The 16,860-nt window shown below is 41.4% G+C and overlaps 2 protein-coding genes and 1 long non-coding RNA gene across 7 annotated transcripts; 1 reads left to right on the forward strand and 2 right to left on the reverse strand.

Moving 5' to 3' along the window:
* Positions 1 to 631: 631 nt before the first annotated feature.
* Positions 632 to 5,292, reverse strand: LOC141542945 (glutathione S-transferase kappa 1-like). 5 transcript variants are annotated; one of them, XM_074267681.1, is made up of 8 exons: positions 5,175 to 5,292; positions 4,168 to 4,249; positions 3,718 to 3,846; positions 2,887 to 2,987; positions 2,623 to 2,658; positions 1,833 to 1,949; positions 1,365 to 1,458; positions 632 to 949 (listed from the first exon to the last, which is right to left on the reverse strand). In XM_074267681.1, the coding sequence occupies exons 1-8, from the start codon at positions 5,241 to 5,243 to the stop codon at positions 888 to 890; spliced, it is 690 nt and encodes a 229-aa protein (XP_074123782.1). In that variant the 5' UTR covers positions 5,244 to 5,292; the 3' UTR covers positions 632 to 887. The 5 variants fall into 5 exon arrangements, with proteins under 5 accessions (XP_074123782.1, XP_074123781.1, XP_074123784.1 ...); XM_074267680.1 differs by lacking the exon at positions 5,175 to 5,292 and adding an exon at positions 4,825 to 4,953; XM_074267683.1 differs by lacking the exon at positions 5,175 to 5,292 and adding an exon at positions 5,058 to 5,131 and having other exon boundaries at positions 3,718 to 4,249.
* A 3,443-nt stretch (positions 5,293 to 8,735) lies between these two features.
* GSTK1 (glutathione S-transferase kappa 1) lies at positions 8,736 to 15,573 on the reverse strand. The gene is made up of 8 exons (XM_074267685.1): positions 15,393 to 15,573; positions 14,759 to 14,840; positions 14,345 to 14,473; positions 13,081 to 13,181; positions 12,236 to 12,271; positions 10,433 to 10,549; positions 9,997 to 10,090; positions 8,736 to 9,039 (listed from the first exon to the last, which is right to left on the reverse strand). Exons 1-8 carry the CDS (start codon positions 15,462 to 15,464, stop codon positions 8,990 to 8,992), a joined length of 681 nt encoding a protein of 226 aa, XP_074123786.1. The 5' UTR covers positions 15,465 to 15,573; the 3' UTR covers positions 8,736 to 8,989.
* LOC141542948 (uncharacterized) lies at positions 10,090 to 13,091 on the forward strand. Its single transcript, XR_012482279.1, has 2 exons — positions 10,090 to 10,361; positions 11,136 to 13,091. It is a non-coding gene; the product is annotated as an uncharacterized LOC141542948 (long non-coding RNA).
* Positions 15,574 to 16,860: the final 1,287 nt, after the last annotated feature.

The following is a 16,860-nucleotide window of genomic DNA, read 5'->3' on the forward strand; positions in this document are numbered from 1 at the left end:
GTGCTCTATGAGCAAAGCAGAATTGGATTAGCTCAGAAGAAATGGGACATGGGCAAAATTGGAGAATCCACCCCAAATGTTCACATGGACTATTTGTGTCCGACCTGTGTCAAAGTATTAAGAATTCATATTAGTCTGATCAGCCACAGTCGGACATGCCGTAACTTAACTCTAACATAAGTGAGGAAGTTTTGGTCCTTTTCAAGAAGGAAGGACAGCGATAAATCAATGATAAGTAATACCAAATGAGTCAAACTCATGGTGGACCAAAGCTAGTATTATCTAGTAGTATTTCAGAAGATGAATTACAAATGTGTATTTTTGTCTATTTTTGTCTATTTCCACAACTTAAGTCAATTCTGAAGAACAAAAATTTGCCACCAGTGAGGATATTCAAAAGACAGGCAGCATATGTTCAAAGCCTTGGCTTTGCTGCAGATTAGCTGTAAGATTTTGGACGTTACTACTTCAAGCTTTTCCTCTGGTTTTCAATTTCATACAATGAGTGATTTTTTTCTTTTTCCCACTTGGCTCCTTCCCCTGATATGTGAGTTGAGCAGATCTTTTTTATAAACTTCAGAGCAGAATTAAGTATTGACACGGAATCAAGAATACACAAAACACACCAGAATTAGTGACACACAAAGCTCTTCCCCACTGGGGAGTTTATTTTGTTGTAACAGTAAAGGTTGCAGCCCTACCTAAGGTACTTGTGAGCAAAAGGAATAGGGAGATCTCAGGGTTGTAGGTTCAGAATACTATATCTTTTTCTCACAAATATGAAAATATGGGACTGAAGAACCCTAGCATACTGGAGTCCATGAAGGGAGCATGGGGAGGGGGAGGGAAGGGCCTGGCTCCTAGCGTTGGGCAGCTTCTCCTTCTATTCAATTGATGAGAGTTTGTCTGCCTTTCACAGTTTTGGGTACTGGGCCCAGCCACTGTTCCCCTGGATGGAAAAAACCATGCACCTTCTACAGATGGTTCTTAAAGAAGGGAGTCCCCAGGTCCTGGTCAAGCATTCTGCCCATTATTCTTTTCCTTTCTCTTGCCCACAAGGACACAGGGAATTCTTGGAAGGGGTCATTTTTGGTTTTAGGGAATAGATGGTTTTTCTATATTTTCTACAATACATATGGTGTTCTCTCAACAGAGATGGTTTCCACTTTTTAAGACAGAGCCCTGTTCTCATTTGAAGTGTCCAGGACGAGGCTCTGCCTCTTGGAAATTAAATCAAAGCTTGTTGCTTAAGAATGAATATCTGCTTCCTCTGAGCTCTTTCTTAGCAGTAAGTCTGGCAGGTAAGCAAGATTATGGGGTAAGGAATATCTTAACAATAGTAAGGGAAAATGACTATAACTCACCTAGTAGATAGGCCAGCAGCTCCAGCTTGTCAGAACCAAAAAGCATGTGGGATTTTTTATTCACGTTGAACACTATAGTGGGTAGCCCAAAGGCCTGGAGAAAGAGTGATCAAAGTACAATACAGAAAAGACAAGGAAGAGAACCCTGAAGATTGGGAGTCAATCTTGCCTTAGATTGACAAAGGGAAGTTGAGATGGGATTGATGCAAGTGGCAAAGGATCACACAGGAGACAGGCAAGAGATTCTCTTTTTGTCTCTAACAGTCTCTTTATCTCATCCCTTTTATCCCTATTTTCTTTCTTTCCCTTCTTTCTATGGATTTATAAGGTGGCTGATACTGCTTAAAAACAGGCAAATATTATACTGGGAAGGTAAGTTTGTGGGAATAAATTCTAATGTATATTAGAATTCCTTATCTGGTGTTTTCAAGGATCATGAGCTGGGTTTGGGGTTATGGGACTCCTCACCCCATGTCCACAGGCTTCATTTGTAGTGTCTCTTAGCTTCTGCTTCACCTCTTCAGTGGAACACTTTTTCAGAAGAAACCCCGCTTGTTCTTCAGAAAGTCCTGTTTTCTCTGCAGCCTGCAAAATTGATGTATATAAAAGACCATAGTAAAGTGGGGTAGGAGGATTAAATTCTGGATCTGAACTTTTTCTGGCCACAGACATCAAGGAATAGTGTGTGTGTGTGTGTGTGTGTGTGTGTATACACACAATATGAATATATATTTAATGAATATAATCAGTTATTTAGGCTTGCTTTATGAAAGCTTTCATTCTCCTTTTTTTTTTTTGGCCAATAGGAAGATTACTGTTTTGAGTTATTCTTGTTTGTCTTTCAGACCAATAGGTAATACTAATTTTATATTTGATTTCTTGTGTTATTGCCTTCAGATTTTCCATGTAAAAAGGAAGGTTGTTTATTAGAACTTTTAACATAATGAACATCCCTTCCTCCAAAATGATGCTGAATGTCTTCCTTCTCCTACACACTCCATTGCCTTTTTCCTCTTTTTACCACTGAGGTCTCTTTTCAAATGATATTTCAATTGTGATTTGTGTTTCATCAGACAAAAATTTGCTATTGGTATCTCCTCCATCCAAGCCTTCCAGACCCCTACCCTTCAATCATTTGTATCCTGTTTCTCAGACACATATAACCCTAGAGCACAGTGCTGTCTTCTACCCAAGAAAATGACCCTCATTTGTTCTCCCAACAACCTTGGGTTTTGGTTAGGGGACATGAGATGCTTACAATCAGGATGCTCCTGGGTTCCGTGATGTCTTCATCCTGGGAGTAATGGGTAGAAGGCAGAGTTGGAGAGTCAAGAGAAAAACTGACAAGGCCTGTTGAGAGGCCTTGTCTATAGATATGGACATTGGCCCTATGTAAATCAATCTGATGGAACATTCTAAAGACAAAGAGTCACAAGAATTGGACACGTTTACTAACCAAAGGGGGGAGATTTTAGAGTAGAACCCAGAAGTTGGAGAGGTGAAGAATCTCTGAGCACCTCACCTGTGACCAGACACGCATCCACAGCTCTCTAGACACTTTCTCCAACATCTCAGGGTTCTCCATTTCGACAGAACTGAGGAATCGCATGGCATCCAGGCTCCCTAAAGGAAAGAAGCCAGAGCTGTGTGGGAAGTGAGTAATAATCATAACAACAATAACTACAGATTTGTATAGCATTCTAAGATTTCCCAAGCTCATCACCACATTCTTAATCTCACAGCACCACCGTGAGGTAAATTTTAGGTATCCCCATTTTACAGATGAAGAAACAGACTCAGAGAGAGGCCCAGTGACTTTCTCATGATTACAACCCCTACTATGGTGTTAATTCTGTGTTAAGAGGAAGGATTTGAAGCCAGGTCTGTAGACTTCCAGTCCAGAAACACCTTTGCCACAACCTACTAACTCTTTTCCTATGACATTATTTCCTTTCTTTCCTATATAGGATGTACATTACATATTATATAATTATCCAATTATAAATATTATATACTATTTATTAAATGGACTTTCCTGTTTTTTTCACTAGTTATTCTCCTCTCTAGGTTCACTGGAAGCAAGTTTTCTTACTGTCAGGCATCCCTTCTATATTCTTTCCCTTTCTTTTCTATTTTTCTACAATCCCTTGTTTTATTCGAGCCTGTCCATCTAAGTCTCTGAAGTTCTCCCCTTGCTTAGACATGTTTTCTTTACTGCCCAGTATCTCCTAGTGCCCTTCTGGCTAAGCCCTAGTCAGCAGGACTTGCTTCTGCTCTGCCATTTCCTCTTTCTAGCCCCTTGGCCTGTTGTGCCTTCCCACCCTTCCCTCCATGGTCTGCACAAGGTATTCACCTTTATCTATGATCACTCCTCGAGGGTCCTTGGGAATCACAAGGGGAACTTGGTAAAACTTCGCCATGTACTGGAGTTCCTGACTCAGGTATTTATTTTTTTGAGGTACAAGTAAAGGGTGTAGGTTCCCTGCGGGGGAGTTATTTAATTCAATTCTATGAACATATATCATATACCTCTTTCGTGTAAGGTTAAGTCTAATCTGTGGAGTGACAAAGAAACATTGTCGGGTGTCCTCAAGGAATTTCCATTCTGTTAGCCATGGAAGCTTCTGGGGACAGAACACCGCTTTCAGAAGTCAAAGGGGGGCATTTTATAGCTGGGGTCAGAAAGGAGAGGAAGCCACAGGGCCCAGATCCTTTGGGCTGACCCTGTGGGGTTTTGTTTCTGTTTTGTTTACAGCACCTTTGGATTCTCTATCACACACTTTCCCTAGGAATTCCTCCATACCACTGTCTTTCATTATCCCTGCCAGGAAAGTTGGGCGCAGCTGCAGGTTGATGTTCCAGATGTTCTGATATCGACACAGGACCTGCAGGAGTAGACCAGAATGACCGTGAGATGCGCCGGGGGCTTTCAAAAGGGACATTGAAACTGGGACGTTCCCAACCCCGGCTCCGGGGGCCACGTGGGACAGCAGGGCCGGGCCACCCTCTCACTTCAAGTTGGACTGTCTATTTCAGTCTCTGTGAGTTCGTTGTCTGGCCGGGGCTGGGGAGCCCATCCCTTCTCCTGGCTGGGGACTGGCTTTCCCTCTCATCGAGAGAGATCCGGGGAGATTGGGGCTGTCTTTGTGATGTGGAGGGAGGCTCTGTCGGTAAAGGCAGGGAGTCAGCTAGGAATAGAGACCGGCAAGGGGAGGGGCAGGCTCGCTAGATTCCCAGATTTTTCTTTTTATTTCAGGACTGGGGATGGAGACGCCACCCCTCTGCTTTTATCTCTGTCACCTCTCCGCCCTCTCTCCCTCTCCTACTACAAAGGCAGGCTCCGGGAAGCTGGGAATCAGAGTGGGTCCGGGACTGCCCGGCGCCCTTCTCCCCCGCCGGGCTCTCGGCCCTCAGCCCACTCCTCAAGTTCCCCTTTCCCTCCGCCGCGGCAGAGCGTCACCTCGAAGCTCAGCCAACAATAAGGGGACAGCAAATCGTAGAAGAATTCCAGCTTCCTCCGCAGGCCCGCCATGGTGGCGACTCCCGGCAGACCAGGGGCGCGCTGCGGATACCGTGGGCGCACTGCGGCTACTGTGGGCGCACTGCGGCTACCGTAGCCGCCCACCCAAGCTCGTTTCCTTTCTTTTTTTTCCTTTTTTTTTTTATGGGGGGGGGGGCAGTTGTGCTCTTTACCGCTCCTTCCAACTAATAGGTTCCTGGTGGGATCCGCCCCCGGCGATGGGCGGCCCTGGTTGGGAGAAGGGGAGGTCTCGAGCCTAGCGACCGGAGGCCGGGAGGAGGAGCCACTACCTGCAGGCCCTGCCCTGGGCTCCTGCTGCCGCTGTGCGGCCGCCTGCGAGGCCGCTGCTGGGAGGTCATCAGCCCGCTAGATGAGCACGGGGCGCGGGGTCGGGGGCGGCGGCCCTGCGAGGCTTTCCTCACCCCCCCCTGAGAAATAGCGCCGTCCATGTGTTCCGACCGTCGGTGTTTGCTTCTTACTAGGGTTCTCCCCGTAGGGTTTGGAGCCAGGTAGGATCACACCGGTAAGGATTGGGGCGTTTTGGTATTCAGAATCACCCATAAGCCTTCATAAAGTGGTACAGTGACAGGCTTCAAGTATATACTTATTCCTCGGGTGATCATTTTGAATTGGAAATAAATTTAACTGAATACAGCAGCAGCCTTGTTCCTGTTCAGGTAAAACACTACACTAGGTGCTGGGAATTTAAAGACAAAAAGGAAAATACTGCAATCTTCTTCGAAGGACTGGCGGTGCAACATGTGAATAGAGAAGTAAATACAATCTGAGCTAGGAGAGAACAGAACATGATAATCAAGAAAGGTTACTTTGAGTGGGACTTGAGCAGACTGTTCTTTCTAGAAATGGTCATTAAGGTTTGATTACTATTCTCAGAGATAGGCAAATGGTAAGCAAAGAGTTAGGTGGTGTTCATGCAGGTAGAATGGCATGAAGGTGGCTGGTGGGTCACTTAGATCTGGGTCCTGGTAAGATACAGTATAAACAGCCCATTATAGGGATGCGAACTTGAGAGGTGGAGGCTGGAGGGCACAGAGATGGTGACAGGCAACTTGGGATGAGAAGGAACAAACACTTGAGAAGGAGAAATCCTACATTTCAGGATGACAAACGATCTTGGATATTTACATTGGGACAAGCCATTACTCAATCAAGGGCTTCTATTTCTGTTGCTTATTTATTTTAAATAAATTATATTGGTCTTTTTTTTAAAAACATCATAAAAATTTTCACCAGCATTCCTCTCCTTCCCAGTCCCAGAGAGCCATCTCATATCTCATCTAACTTATTCTGATTTTGAGACTGTTTTGATTTTTTCAGCATTTCAGTAATTTCTAGATATGACATAGATCCTACTTATTGTAACACACACACACACACACACACACACACACACACACACACACACACACAGGCCTTTCTTTTTGACAATGAAATTGGTTTAGCAAAGCCAATAAGCTCAGTCACTGTGTCTGAAATTAACTAGGATTAGTTAGAGACAATTACATAACATTTGACCTCATTTTATTGTTCTTTTCATTTACATTATTGTAGTCATTGTCAAGCAGCTAGGTGGTCCAGTGAATAGGGTGCAGGCCTGGGAGTCAGGAGAACTCATCTTTCTGAGTTCAAATCTTGCCTTAGATACTTGCCAGATGGCTAGCCCTGGTAAAAATCACCTGTTGCCTCAGTTTTCTCATCTGTAAAATGAACTGGAGAAGGAAATGGCAAATCACTCCAGTATCTTTGTGAAGAAAATCCCAAATGGGGTCATGAAGAGTAGAACATGACTGAAATGACTGAATAACAACAAAGTCAATGGAAATTTTTTTTTCCTGGTTCACAGAATTTCATGGAGTGGAAGGATGTCTTAGTGGCCATGTAGTACAATTTATGCCCAGAAGAAATCCTTATCAGAATATACCCAACAAATGATCATCCAACCACTGATTAAAATCCATTAATGGCAATCCATTATTGCTGAGGTGGCTCATTCCACTAATTGTTAGAAAGTTGGTTTTTTTTTTTTTTTTTTTTTTTTTTTTTTAATAATTAGGTTTAAATTTGCTTCCTTTAAACCTCCATCTCTTGTCTTTGGTTCTCCTTCTGGGGCCAATTAGAACAATTTTAATCCATCTTTCATGACAATGTTTGAAATACTTGAAAATAATCATACTATCTTCCCTGAGTCTTCTTTTGGATAACTATCCTGACTTCCTTCCATAGATCTTGATATAATGTGATCTCAAGACACTCAACCCATCTTGATTGCTTCCCTTTGGACACTCTCTAGTTTTTCAACATTCTTCTTAAATTAAAAATAATAGTCTAGATATAATTCCGCCACAGCAGAGTACAGAAAGAGGAAGTATTCATATTCCTGGTTATTATACTTTTCTTAACAAAGTCTAAGACTATATTATTTTGGGTTCCATATAATACTGTTGTTAAACATCAGATTCTGTTTATTTTTAACTGTTTATTAAGTTCATACAAATTGTTTTATGATTTTCTAAATTGCTCATATCATTTGTTTCTTATGGCATAATAATATTCCATTATATTACTATATTATAATTTATTCAGTTCTCTCCCAGGCACTTTGTTTTCATTTTTTTTTTTTTTTTTTGGTGTTGATAAAAAAAGGTGCTATTAATCAATCAACAAAAGTTTATTAGGTTCTGATTGTATATGCCTGGGGACATACTGGGGACATAAAGCAAAAAGAGAACCACCTCTGCCTTTAGGGAGTTTTCATTCTGGTGAGGGCAACCCTATGTAGTAACAAGTATATATACAAAATTAATACAGTGCAGTTCTGGGAAGGACCAGGAAGAATTTCTACAAGTTCTGAAAGAAATTGGGGAGGGCATTCCAGGCACGATGCCAGGGAATGGAGTGTTATGTTGGCAGAATAGAGAGGAGCCAGTGATGCTGGAATGAAGTATGTGGGGCATACTGTAGATCACATAGTGCTTTCTTTCTGTCTTTTGTTCTTTAAGGGCGTTTGGTTAGCCTTTGGATCCTGGGGATAAAGGGCATAAAGAGTTTAATGAAAAGATTAATGCCTTTTTCCCTCTTTTACCAAGATTTTCTCTGTTATCATTATAAACAGATTACTTTGTATGGGGGGAGTGGGCATAGAATGCCTGGTGGTACCATGGTTTTCTAGGTTGGATGCATATGAACTATGAAAAATGAGCAGAGTTCTCAAAATATTCATGGGATATTTGCATAAGAATATGGGTTACTAGCATTCACCTAGAATTGTTGGGATAATAAAATGATAAATTTGCAAAGTGCTTAGCACACAATAGGTGCTTAGTAAATTTCCCCCCCCCTTTTTCCTGAGGGTAAATTAATTATTGAACCTTATTTTCCTCAATAGAAAATGTAAAAAATAACAGATTAATTATCTCACTGGATTGATAAGAGTTAAAAAGGCTTTGTAAAACTTAAAAGGTTAGGTACACGTGGAATACTATTCTGAATAGGTCAGTAGAGAAATGATAGGCATAGAGTTGTTATTGTCATTGAGCTATTATTCATCTTTCACTTTTGAAGGGCCTCTGGATTTCTTTTTTTTTTTTTTTTTTTTTTTTTTTTTGGAGAGAGGACCAAGGGAAACCCTATTCTTTTCCTTTTTACCTCTTCCTTCCCCCACCAAACTTTGGGTTTCACCAAAACTTGCTCCTCTCTCCCTCATTCTATTAATGAAATCATCTCTCTCCTATATATTTTATGCTCAAAGGTTAGGAAGTTGCAGAGGGAACTTTTTTTCATTAAATCCAGAGAATAGATAGAGAATCAAGAATACACAAAATACACCTGAATAGTGACAGGCACACAAGTGTTTTCCCCAGTGGGGAGTTTATTTGGTTGAAACAATGAAGGCTTGGGCTCTACCTAAGGCACTTGTGAGCAGAAGGACCAGGACAAGCCCAGAGCTGAAAGTTCAGGATGTCATACCATATTTCCTCCAAACTTGAAAAGACAGAATGCAGAGTCCCAGCATGCTGGATTCCATGACATGGATGTTGTAGGGAGGAAGGAACAGACTCCTAGGAATGAGCAGTAACTAAACTGCTTAGAGCTTGCCCTTCACAGTGCTGGGCACCGGGCCCAGCCACTGTTCTCCTGGAAGAAGAAAACCAGATACCTTCTATATATATATAGTTCTAGAGGAAGTGTGGTCCTGGGGCTTGGGCAAAGTAAACTATCCATTCTCTTCCTTCATCCTTTCTCTTGTCCACAAGAACCCAGGGAATAATTGGATGGGGTCATTCGTGGTTTAAGGAGAAGTTGGCTTCTCCATATCTTCTATAATGTACACAGTTTCCTCACAATAGAGGTTACTTCTACTTCTTAAAATAGAGCCTATTACTTCTTTTTTTTAAATTAATTTTATAATTATACATTTTTGGACAATATATATGCATGAGTAATTTTTTTTTATAACATTATCCCTTGTATTCATTTTTCCAGATTTTCCCCTCCTTCCCTCTACTCGCTCCCCTAGATGACAGGCAATCCCATACATTTTACAAGTGTTACAGTATAACCTAGATACAATATATGTGTGTAAATCCAATTTTCTTGTTGCACATTAAGTATTAGATTCCAAAGGTATAAGTAACCTGAGTAGATAGACAGTAGTGCTAACAATTTACATTCACATCCCAGTGTTCCTTCTCTGGGTGTATCGGTTTCTGTCCATTAATCAACTGGAAGTGAGTTGGATCTTCTTTATGTTGAAGATATCCACTTCCATCAGAATACATCTTCATACAGTATTGTTGTTGAAGTGTATAGTGATCTTCTGGTTCTGCTCATTTCACTCAGCAGAGCCTATTACTTCTTGAAGTGCCCTGCACAAGGCTCTGTCTATAATGTACATGGTTTCCTTACAATAGAGATTACTTCTGCTTCTTAAGATAGAGCCTATTCCTATTTGAAGTTTTCTGTACAAAGCTCTATTTCTTGGAAATTTAATTAAAACTTGCTCAAGAATACCTGTATTCTCTGTGGTTTTCCTAAGTGATAAATTTGGCAGGTAGTAGAGTAAGATGGTAAAGGAAAGTGTCTCCAACTCACCTAATAAGTAGGCCAGCAGCTCCATCCTGTCAGAACCAAAAAGCATGTGGGATTTGTCATCTATGTGGACCACTAGAGTGGGCAGCCCAAAGGCCTGGAGAAAAAGTGACCACAGTACAGTATAGAAAAGGCAAGGAAGAAGACCCTGAAGGGTGGGAGTTAATGCTAACTTAGATTGATTAAGGGAAGTGGGGGTGGAAGACCCAATATCAGTGCAAGAGATAGGAAAGTCTTTGACTTTCTGTCTCAATATTGATCCCTCTCATACCAGAATTTTATCCCCATCCATTTCCCTCATTTCCTTTCTTCCTGTGTCTTTCAGGTTACTTAAACTGGTTGGACATTGCAAGATACCATTTTAAGAGGTAGGCCTGTGAACTCCTTCAAGTATCATAGGTTGAATTTTGGGTCAAGGAGGGAGGCAAAGGCTCCTTACACCATACTTGCAGGCTGCTTCAGTGGTCTCTTTGAGTCTATTCTTTACTTTGTCAGTTGAACACTTTTCCAATAGATCCTTAGCCTCTTCTTCAGAAAGTCCTGCTTTCTTTGCAGCCTGTGAAGTGAGATAGGTAACAGACCATGGTTGAGTTGGGGTGGGAGGGTCAACCTCTATTTCTAAACTTTTGTTTATTGACCTCAGAAGTAAAGGATATATGTATATAAGAGTGTGTGTATATGTATTTTTTTTGGGGGGGGGTTGTCTATGAAGATCCCTAACATCATAGCTAATCCCTTGACTTTAACTTTGGATCTTCACAGGACTTAAAGAGAATTTGTCTAGTCTAATTCTTACCTTTCCACATATAACAAAACTAAAACCTGAGGGCAAAAAACTTTGTATTAAAGGTCTCTTAATTTCAAGTTTGGGGATTGTCCTTTCTAATATAGTTTGCTACTTCCTTCTTTATGAAAGTTCTCAAACTTTAGAGGAATGACTTTTCATTTTCCTGAAGTTTTGAGGTAATACAGGTGCTCACTTCAATGAATACAATCCGTTGTTTAGGCTTGCTTTATGAAAGGTTTCATTTTCTTTATGGCTAATAGAAAGATTATTTTTTGAGTTATTCTTGTCTTTCAGATCAATAAGTAACACTGATTTTAGTCCTTTGGTTTCTTGTCATGGTTTCCTTTTCTTCAAGGAGCTGCTGGATGGAGTCTTCCCTCTCCAGATGCCTCTGGTGACTTTACACTATTAAGGACATGCCTAAGTGTAGAGGGGCAGATAGATGCTCCAAAAGCCCCCAGAGCTGTGAATCATCACACACTTGAAGGAATTGCAAATCAGCCTTTACTGACACAAATATTGCTTGTGAATTGGGAATGAAATAAATTGGAGGCAAGAAGGAAGAGGAAAGAGGTCAGAGAATGTAACTGCCTCTCAGTCTCCTTGTATTGTTATCACCCTCTCACATGAAGGGATTCATTTTGCTAGTCAGAATTAGATCCCCAGCAGCCACTAGCAGGTGGCTCCTGTAACAAATGGTGCCCACCAGAGCCATCTGGATCCAATGACAAGACATAGATCAAGATGACTGGATATGGCCTTGGATGCAGTGGGAGACTGGCCTTTTTAAAGTTAAGACTTTTCTCAAGTCTCTGTTTGAGGCAGTATCCATTCAGTGATTAAAACTAGATAAGGAATGAGGCAAAAAATGGCCTCTTTTATCTATTCAAAAAAGAAAAAAAGAAAATTAATTTGGGAGGGGCAACCTCAGGGTTTCTGTCCAGAACAGAAATAATTTCTATTTACACTCATTCTGAGTCAACAAAACCCCAAACAAAATCAACTGAGCTTGTATTGGGGACCTTTATTGGACAATCAGTAAGAATCTGACTAAGTCTTTCTGCTCCCTATGTGCCAGTCATTTGTACCCTGCTTCTTGGATACCTTATTGCTCCAGAGCACAATATTCGTTTCACCTAAAAAGATCTTCATTTGTAATAATGATGATAACTAACCTTTATATGATGCTTACTGTATCAAGTGATTTATCTTATGAATCATTTGATCCTTACAACAATCCTGGGAGGCAGATGCTATTATTCTCATTACAGATGAGAAAATTGAGGCAAATGTAGATTAAGTGATTTGCCCAGGCTGACTCAGCTAGTAACTGTCTGAGGCCAAATTTGAACTCTAGTCTTTCAATTCTACCTAGTATTACTGTGCCACCTACTTGTCCCTTCTCCAACAACCTCAGACTCAGTCAGGGGAAATGGGGGCAGAAGGGATACTTACAGTCATGATGCTTTGGGGTTCGGTGATATCTTCATCCTAGGAGTAATAAACAGAGTATGGTTGGGGAAGGGACATAAATCTTAGGGCATATATGTAGCTGTAGACATAGATAGGTGCCAAGGAAATACTGGTGCTAATTAATCAGATGGACCACCATAAAAGCAAATAGGTAGAAGAATCCAATTTCCTTTTTGATAGAGGAGTGGAATTCATGTAGAAGGGGATTTTAGAAAGTATAATCCAGGAGTTAAGAAAACTACTGTTTCATAAGAAATGAAAAAAAAAAAAAGATGATTTAGAAGCAACATGGAATGATTTATACAAACTGATGCAGAATGAAGTGAATAAGAAATACAAATATTTTAATGTCAATATTTTTAAAATAAAAGATTCTGAAACTTAAGAACTGATAAATTAATAAACTTACAGAGAACTGCACATTTTATTAAAACAACTAATATTTGAAATATGAATCATTTTTTAAAGACACGACTAACATGAGAATTTATTTTGACTGGTTTATGTAATAAAAGTTATATTTTTTATTTTTTTCAATGGATAAGAAATTTTGCTTGATAATTGTTTTCTAAAATGAACTGAACAATGGAATGACCAACCATGATTCCAGAATATTGATAGTATAGAACAATACCTGGACTTCTCACCAGAAAGATGATAGACTGAGGGTGCACAAGGACACATCTAGTTTTTGCACTTCAGGAATGTACTTGACTATGCTTTCTTACAAGGTTGGTTTGTTTTTGTCTCTAACAGGGTGGGAGGAGATGGGGAAGAAAATAAATGTTTTTTTGAAAAAAAAAAAAAAAACTTAAAAAGAAACTCACTTGTGACCAAATACGCATCCACAACTCTCGAGACACTTTTTCTAACATCTCAGGTTTCTCTATGTTGACAGCAGTGAGGAATCGCATAGCAGTCAAACTCCCTGAGGGAAAGATGCCAGAGATGGGTGAGAAGCGTTTAATAACAAAACAACTAGTCCAGATTTATACAGCACACTTAGATTTACAAAGGGCATTAGCTCACTGGAACCTCACATGAGATGAGCATTCTGGATATTATCATCACATAAATATCATTTACAGATGAGGCTACCAATGGTTAAGTGGTGACATTGTCCAGGGTCACATTCCTACCACATGTTAAGGGGAAGGATTTTAATCTAGGTTTCACTGGATTCTCAGTCTAGAACTAATTCTAGCATTATGTATTTCTTCCTATTGCACAGAGATAAATGGCTCTCTTTTGCTTCACTGACAGTACAGCTTTTCCCTCTGGGTCCTATTGCCTCTAAATCAGTTTTTCCTATCTTCCCCCATCCCTTATATATTAAAACTTTGATTTTCCCCATTTCTTCTATATTTTCTTACAGTTCCTTGTTTATATTGTCCAGAACTTTCAACAGATCCTAAAATCTATCTACTCAACTTTAGTAACTGTAAGGGCCCTTTAAATGGGCGGACACAGTGCATAGGGGAGATTGAGGCCCAGAAGTAATTTCTGTGGATATTAGGACTGCCTTGTATGTGGGATCCTGTCCATTTTGAGATAGCTTCGTAATGGGTGACTCTCTCGCTGATTGGCTGTGTGTGTGACCTCACAGGCCCTATGTAAGCCCACTGCAGGCAGCAGTAGTTCTCTTTAACCTGGCGTTCTTCACCCTGGCTTCCCAGCCTGGGTGGCCAAGCCAAGATGGGTAGCCAAAAGAGGTAAGGAGTTTGGTAGTGAACACGTGGGTCTTCTGACCATGTGTTCACTCGGGAACCTACAAGTCAGGTCATCAGTTAGGGCATTATGTGAGTAGGTATAATAAAGGCTTTTAAGATTACACGTGGCTATTCTTGAGTGCGCTACCGGTTACTAAGCTATAGATTCAAGAGATTGTGGCCAGAGACCTTAGAAGGCCTCAGAGGAGGCGAGCCGGGTAGAGTTCACACTGCAAAGGTCAGTGGTCAAAGGTACTCTATTGGGCCTAGGACAGACTTTTGTAACGTGCTCTCCTGGCAGTTACAAGTAACCCCAGACAGTTATCTCACCCCAAATTTATAACTCCTCCCTCTTTTGCCTACCCACCCCCTCTGCACTCACCTTTTTCTAATACGACAGAGAAGAAGTCCTTTGGAGGCTGGATGGGAACCTGGTAAAAGTTCTTAAGATGGTGGAGGTCGCTCAACATGTATTTGCCTTTTTTTGGCACCAAGGCAGGTGGCTTGTTCCCTGTGGGTCAGTGATTCAATCTATTTCTGTAAAAACTTAGTAAACAACTACAAAATACATGATAATGTATTTGGATGTGGACCTACAAAGACAAAAAGAAGATAGTTCCTGACCTCAAGGAATTTCCATTTTGTGGGGTTGCTGAGGGCTTTGCTGAAAACTTTTTAAAAACCCTATTATAGAGTGGGGATTTAGAAGGAAAGGCTGATGATTGCGATGGAATTCTTTTGTGAAACCCCATCCTGGGCACTCACACTGACCACCCCTTCTTGGGATTTTCCCTACCACTGCTCTTCATGATTCCGGCGATGAAGCTGGGGCGCAGTTGAAGGTTGATATTCCAGATGTTCTGATAGCGACAAAGGACCTGCCGGAGAGACAAGAATTGGCGACTGTCTGTGTGGCTTTCAGGATTGTGGAGTAGTAGCAGGCCGTAAAGGTGTGAAACTTTCAGGGTCACAGATAACACGGTTCAGGTTGGGATAATTTCTCTGGTGAGGGATCTAGGAGCTTGTCTTATCTAGCAGAGGGTTGGGGTGAGTCCACAGGGGCAGAGGTGGTCTTACAATTTATAACATATAAGCTTAATTATAACTGGGGTGGAGAGCGTGAGAGGTCACCTCGGGATCAGTCTCACTGCTCTAAGGGGGTGGAAGGCAATAGCTATGTCTCAGGGTAAGAAAAGTGCTAGTTGAATTATTTTATCTTTCTGGAGAGCAAGGAAATAAACTGCACTTGGTTCCAAGGAAACCAGTTACCCAGTAACCTTCAGCACCTTTCCCAGTCCCCTAAGGACAAACAACTAGTCCAGAGGCCGGAAGTTGCAAAGTGTAACCTTTGCCCCAGTGCCCTCCCGCGGAGGGCCCCTTTTGCAAATCCTCAAGCGGAACCCCCAGCAAGCTCCCCGAACGACTGTCACCTCAAAGCCCAGCCAGGAATAAGGGGACAGCACATCGTAGAAGAGCTCCAGCTTCCGAGGCAGGCTCGCCATGGTCTTGGTTCTTGGAAGATGAGGTTCGGCTCTGCAGCGGCCCAGGAAAGCTTTCGCTCTTACTTCCCCCGCCCTCTGTACGTGCTCTCAGCTCCTCCTAAAGCCCAATAGCTTGTGGGCGGGGTCCGCCCCCGACCGAGCGGTAAAGAACTAGGCTGAGGCCGAGGCCGGGGAGGAGGAGCTGCGTGCCGCCTGGCTGACTTCTGGCTGCCTCCGAGTGGCCGCGCGGGGGGACTACGAGTAATTGACTAGACGGCCTGAAGGATGTGCATCTTTGCATACCTCGGGCGGGACTGCGGGCGGAGCTGCCTCTGAGATCTTGCCAGATCTTTGTGGAATCCGGGGAGATTATTTTCTATGAACCTGACCGCAATCCACTTCGTTTTATGTCAACTAAGGTTTAAGTGTCTTGAATATTAAAAGCATTCTAAAAAACCTTGGGAGATCCCTAAGTGTTGTTGCAGATGCTGCTCTTTAAAGTGCTTAGATATTCAATGAGAAGAAAAAAACAAAACAAAAAACTTCCTGGGAGAAAGAATGGGATAAGTGCAAAAGAGGACAGTTTAAATGCTAGAGGAAATCATCCACATTTATTAAGCACACATCATATGCCAGACTCTGTGTTAAGTGCAGCAGATATAAAAAGAGGCAAAAGAGAGTCCCAGCCCTCAAAGAATTTAACAATTTAATCTAATATGGGGGAGAGATCATTTTTCTTCAGGTGGAGGGAATTTCAGAGGAAAACTCCTAGAGCCACTGGCATACAAATTGATAAGGATTAGACTTCAAAAACGGGAAAGAAGAGGTGGCAGGTACGGAAAAGGCAGTGAGGTCATTTTAGGCACCAGAGAATGGAGAGAAAGGCCAGGAGATGAGAGGAGGTAGAAAGGAAAGGGAGAGTAATCCAAAGAAATTTTTCCTGAAATAGAGATCTAAATAAATGTAGAAATATTAATTGCTCATAGATCAAGTCAATAAAATAAAAAATGACAGTAGTATATATCTCAATTTACTTATGTATCACCTTGCCATGTTACCAAAAGATTGTAAGGTTAGAAAAGATTATAATGAAATAGGAACAAAAGGTAAAGAATATCAAGAAAAATAATGGGGAAGAGAGGGGGGGGGGCGGAGGAGAGAGGCCCAGCAATACCAGATCTGAAACTACACTAGAAAGAAATCAACATGATTTGGTACTGGTTAAAAATACAGGTTGATCAGGAAAATAGATTAAATGTACCATATACAGGAAAAAGAGAACACAATAACAGTGATTAATAAACCCAAAGGTATGGGATAAAGGGGTAAAAACTATGGTTAGATAAAAATTTCTGGGAAAACTAGAAAGCAGTCTGGCAGAAAGTAAGTGTAGACCAACATCCAAAAACCGGATGCT

The sequence above is a fragment of the Sminthopsis crassicaudata genome, chromosome 5 (assembly GCF_048593235.1).
Source record: "Sminthopsis crassicaudata isolate SCR6 chromosome 5, ASM4859323v1, whole genome shotgun sequence".
NCBI classification, from domain to species: domain Eukaryota; kingdom Metazoa; phylum Chordata; class Mammalia; order Dasyuromorphia; family Dasyuridae; genus Sminthopsis; species Sminthopsis crassicaudata.